A 4,622-nucleotide genomic window follows, 5' to 3' on the forward strand; every position below is an offset into this window, starting at 1 on the left:
ACGTCACAAGGTGGAACTCAAGCACACCGTAAACTGCACCAATACATTTTTCAATAACTCGGGAAGTCGCGCACTCTGTCAAAGGACCGTTCTGCTGCAGTAGCGTCTCCACGACGCCGATTAACACTTTCAGTAGAAGAGTAGAAGCTGAATCACGCTCCTCGTGAAAAAATGGCAACAGCTCAAGAAGCGTGTCGCACCACACAGAGAGAAGGTCATGGGTGGCCCAGTCGCTCATGCGCGCCGCAGCAGCTGCCAGTTCGACACCCGCAACCACTGTCTCTTGGAACTGCTCCGATTTCAGCGTGGCACTGCAGCAGCGCATTGCATTGATTCTGCTATCGTTGGTGTTGTTGCTGCCGCAGCTGCTGTTACCACTACTAGCGGATGCCGATATCAGAGCCGCGTGCTGTTCTCTCAATTCCAGGTTCAGGCTGTCTAGGAATCGAACGGCGTCAACGATGTGGCGCAGTAGAAGTATCTGCACCACCGGCAGCACCTGCCGTTCTACCGCGTCGCGCAGGAGGTCAATAGCGTGAACAGAGGTGTAGCGCCACGTGTGGATAATGGTCTCCGGCGGATTCGGCAGACGCAGGCTTCCTTCAAGCAGCAAGTTAAGCGTCTCACAGGCCTCCACGCAGAGCTTGCCGTCGAATGGATCCGTCCCTTCCAGCGGCGTCAAACCGCGCCGCGCAATGGCCAGCAGGACGCAGCCAAGCGCCGCAAAGGCGGACTGCAGCGACACATCGGTGTCTCCTGTCGCGCCACTCACCGACTCGGGAAGGGATGGCAGAATGGACGACAGCGCAGCGGCGCCACAAGGCGGCGGCGGCATTTGATGGAGCTGCTCGAGCAGTTGCCGAACAAAAGATGGGATAGATAACAAACACTTAACAAGCAGGAGAAATTCCATCAGATCCACATGGCCGACCTCGCAGCTCTGCCCATCCTGACTCCCACGCCGGGAGGAAAGAAGCATCCCACTCCGCGTCACCGCACTCGTGTCTGTGACTATGCTGTCGATGGGCTGCTGGAGAAGTTGTGCAAACAATGGATTCAACACGCGGTGAAAGTGAGGAAGGAGCTGTCGCACCATGGACTGCGCTAACCGTTGCCGCGATGCATCCTTGTGGTGCAGTGTCCGCAGCATCATGAACAAACCCGGCAGAAATAAGTCCTGTGGCGCCCCACTCTCTATTAGCAAGCGGAACAGGAGAACGAGACGCTCACAGTTCTCAGTCGTGTCTTCAGTCGTTATGGTGTCGAGAACGGTGTGTCCCTCCGGTATGCCGTGAAGATGCACCAAAAGATCTGCCATACGGGGCTGCATCTCCGTGCTGCACGTCCCCAGCAGGTGCCAGCAGCATGGCACCAATCGCGCTGCCAGCTTTTGTGCTGTCATGGCGTCGTACAGTGCCGGTGGCAGCACACTGGAGCCCAGCAGGTCCACGTACAACTGCAGTGCGTCCTGCACCACCACAGGGCACGCGGAGCTTGCCATTGTTGCGATGGATTCCACCCACTCCTGTAGAAGTTCCGTGCGTAAATTCAACCTTTTCCCGGGCAACGCCGACCCCGTTCCCAGCTGATGCAAGTGCGACAGGAGGGAAAATACAGTGTCGTTCATGCGTGTCAATGCTTTACTCCACGAAACGAGGCCACTCACGACAAGTTGCGTCACAATGACAGCACTCTCCACAATCGGCGCCAGAAACGCCACCTCATAGTTCCACGCTGCGCCGCAAGTCTCCTTCAACTCCTCCCGTTCCTGCAGGGTCGAGAATATTCTAAAAAAACTAATGTTAAACGCGTCCAAGCACCCGTCAACCACGCGCTGGAGAGTTGTGTGACGCGATTTCTCCTCCACGGTGACGGGTGCCACGTACGTTGCACCGTGCTTTAGGGCAGCGTTGCACACACCTCGTCGTACAAGGCCACAGAGCGAGTGACACATCGCGAAGACACCGCGGTGGAATACAGCCGCTTTCTCCGCATTTCGATCCGCCAGCCCCTCTAAATGAGCCTCCAAAACTTCGGTCATGCCGTTAAGCTGCTGGAACCACACCTCCAAGTCAAAGAGGCGTCTCACATCAATATCGGGTTCCTGCACCTTCAGAACGGTTTCAATGTCCCTCGCATCATTGAAGTCTCCCACCCGCGCACTGTCTACTACTGCGCCTACCTGGCCACCCTCAGACGCCGCATCCCCCTGCAGCCGACTAACACGCCTTTCCAGCATCAAGATAATGCCACGCTGATAGTTAGTAAAAAAATCCCATGGAACTACCAGGAAGAATGCGTTGAGTGTAGAATCAATAGCACCACTCTGAGACGGATTATCTCGCCTCCGAAGCTCCATTGAGACGAGCAGATCGCAGACATAAGGCAAAACTTGCGGGGCCACATGTTCCATGAAAAGACTGCCCACTTCTGTAGATCTTCGGTCCTCCAAAGTGTTATGCGGTTCCTCGTAGTAAGAAACGCCAACATCATGGTCGTGATTTACTTCATCCAGCTGAATGACGAACTGGAAAAGATTCAAGAGAGCCCGCAGCCACACAATCGGAAGCACATCCGCGTTTGTAGAGTCTATTCGTTTCTCTGTTGAAGCTGTGGCAACTGACGAGGTGAAGTACTTGCACGCTGAAGCGAACAAAGCTTGGTAGTGCGCCCCCTCCACAGGGTTATTTTCGCCCCGACGTTCTCGGGTCTCCTTCAGGGCCGCTGCAACAACAAAACGTGACTCCCACCAGCGAACCACACCGTGAAACGCCTGTGCCACACGGAGCGATGAAACTTCACACGTGTACCTGACGGCACCTTCCGGCGTAGGGCCCGTCAGCCACTCAGCGATACGACGCCGAATACTGGTGGTGACATCCGGCAGGCCAAGCAGCTGCACTGCTGCCGCCACCAAGAGGGACTGCTCCTCAAACGCAAATACCGACTGATCACTCAATGGGAAGGCGCTGATAAGAACATCCAGCATCAGCCGCTGCCGTCGCTCGCTCCGCTCCTGCAGCGTGGCAAAGATGGCGCTGTGAGCAATTCGTGGGTTGCCGCCAACAAAGGAAGAGAGCGGTACCCGAGCTCTTGAAACGTCGGTGACTGTTGTGAGTTCCCCTTCAAGAACATTACTATCCGTCACAGCGTCTTCAGTGTAATTCTTCGTATTATTGTTGTCATTGTTCTCGATTTGGTGATTATAATTATCGAGGTCCGTACTCGATCCACCAAGACGCAACTTCAGGTACAACAACACGGCTCCTCGCAGCGAGGGAGAATTCTTTAACGTAAACCACAACGCGCGGTAAACGAACACGTCGTTACGCCCTTCGTCATTACCTATTGGCAGCCCGCTGTCCTCGTGGTGAACACCGCTCACGTCCTCGTCCACACACGGAGGTTTGCCCGCCGCCCAAGCGGAAACAGTAGAAGTCTCAGAGGGCAGAAGATCAGCACGATTCACGATGGCATAAATGCTGTCCATCATTTGCAGCGACAAGCGGTATACCTCACTTGTCTCGCTCTCTTCCAGGCCACCTAGCACACCCGCAACGATACCCGGCAACTCCACAGCCACCACCTCTGGAGGCAAGGCTAAAAGCATGTTTAGCTTCACGAAATGTAGCAGCTCGCATTTGAGCTGCATGGAGGAGTGGGGCAAGAGGTTTAGCACACCAACCAACAGTAGCGGCGCCTGCTGCATGAGTGGGAAGGCGCCCATGCATTGGCAGAGGCGCTGCAGAACATCAAGCGCCCGCCGGTGCACCCCCATCACGCCCTTCGGGTCGAAGCACTTCCACATAACTCGACACAGCAACGTTGGGTCGGGCACAACTTCCGCCGCCGCCTCATTGTTCCGCTCGACGCACTTCAACACATCTGCGAGTTTCGTCGAGAGCGTAGGCCAGTCAGACGGAGGGATACTGTCCATGAACTGCAGCAGTCTCGTCATCTCCCCAAGATACTTCGCCACCCTCTTTGATGGTTGCGGAACCCCCTCCGCGTCATTCATGGGCGTGGCTGCTTTAGGTATTACTAACGGCTGCACGCAACACAGGAAGAGAGCAGGGAGACAAAGAGCATCAATGGAAAATGGCGAGACCAACACCAGCAGCAGCACCAGTGAAGGCGGCAATAGCACCACACCTCGCACGGCGTACCGAAGTCACCACGTACTTCAGAATACGGTCCTCACTCCTTCTCCGTGTGTGTGGGGGGGAGGAGGGGGGGTATTTTCACCCAAACCAGCGAAGCAGGGTTCCCCCACCACTAACACACAAAGAGCCCAGAAGCCGTCAACGAACAACAAGCCCCAAGAGGCACCAGTACCACAACGATCATAGATTTAGGCACTCGAAGGGAATATATCGAGACTAACTCACTTGTTTCTCCTTCAAATTTCACTCGTCCAGCCCCCTTTTTCACATTTCAGCCCTTCATTTTTTTGTCTGTTGTTGTTTTTTTTTTCTCCTCCCCACCCAGCATTCGCATCAGCTGGTTCCCGTCATTGCCCAGCGGTGCTGGAAAACGCTCTCAGCACCCCGTTATCTCCGGCCGCTGCCGCAACTGTGGCACAGCAGCGCCGCTCACAAATGGTCCGTGATGTGCATCAAGGG

The 4,622-nt window shown here is 55.4% G+C and overlaps 1 protein-coding gene across 1 annotated transcript in view; it reads right to left on the minus strand.

The window, feature by feature from the left end:
- Positions 1-4,018, minus strand: part of DQ04_03491030 (hypothetical protein) — a gene marked incomplete at both ends in the record, with an annotated part of 4,320 nt that extends 302 nt beyond the window's left edge. Inside the window, one exon of the mRNA XM_009312868.1 lies at positions 1-4,018. This exon is cut by the window's left edge and continues 302 nt beyond it. Coding sequence (XP_009311143.1) covers positions 1-4,018 — 4,018 coding nt within the window.
- Between the last annotated feature and the right edge of the window lie 604 nt (positions 4,019-4,622).

The sequence above is a fragment of the Trypanosoma grayi genome (genome assembly GCF_000691245.1).
Source record: "Trypanosoma grayi strain ANR4 Tgr_349_V1, whole genome shotgun sequence".
Lineage (NCBI taxonomy): Eukaryota > Euglenozoa > Kinetoplastea > Trypanosomatida > Trypanosomatidae > Trypanosoma > Trypanosoma grayi.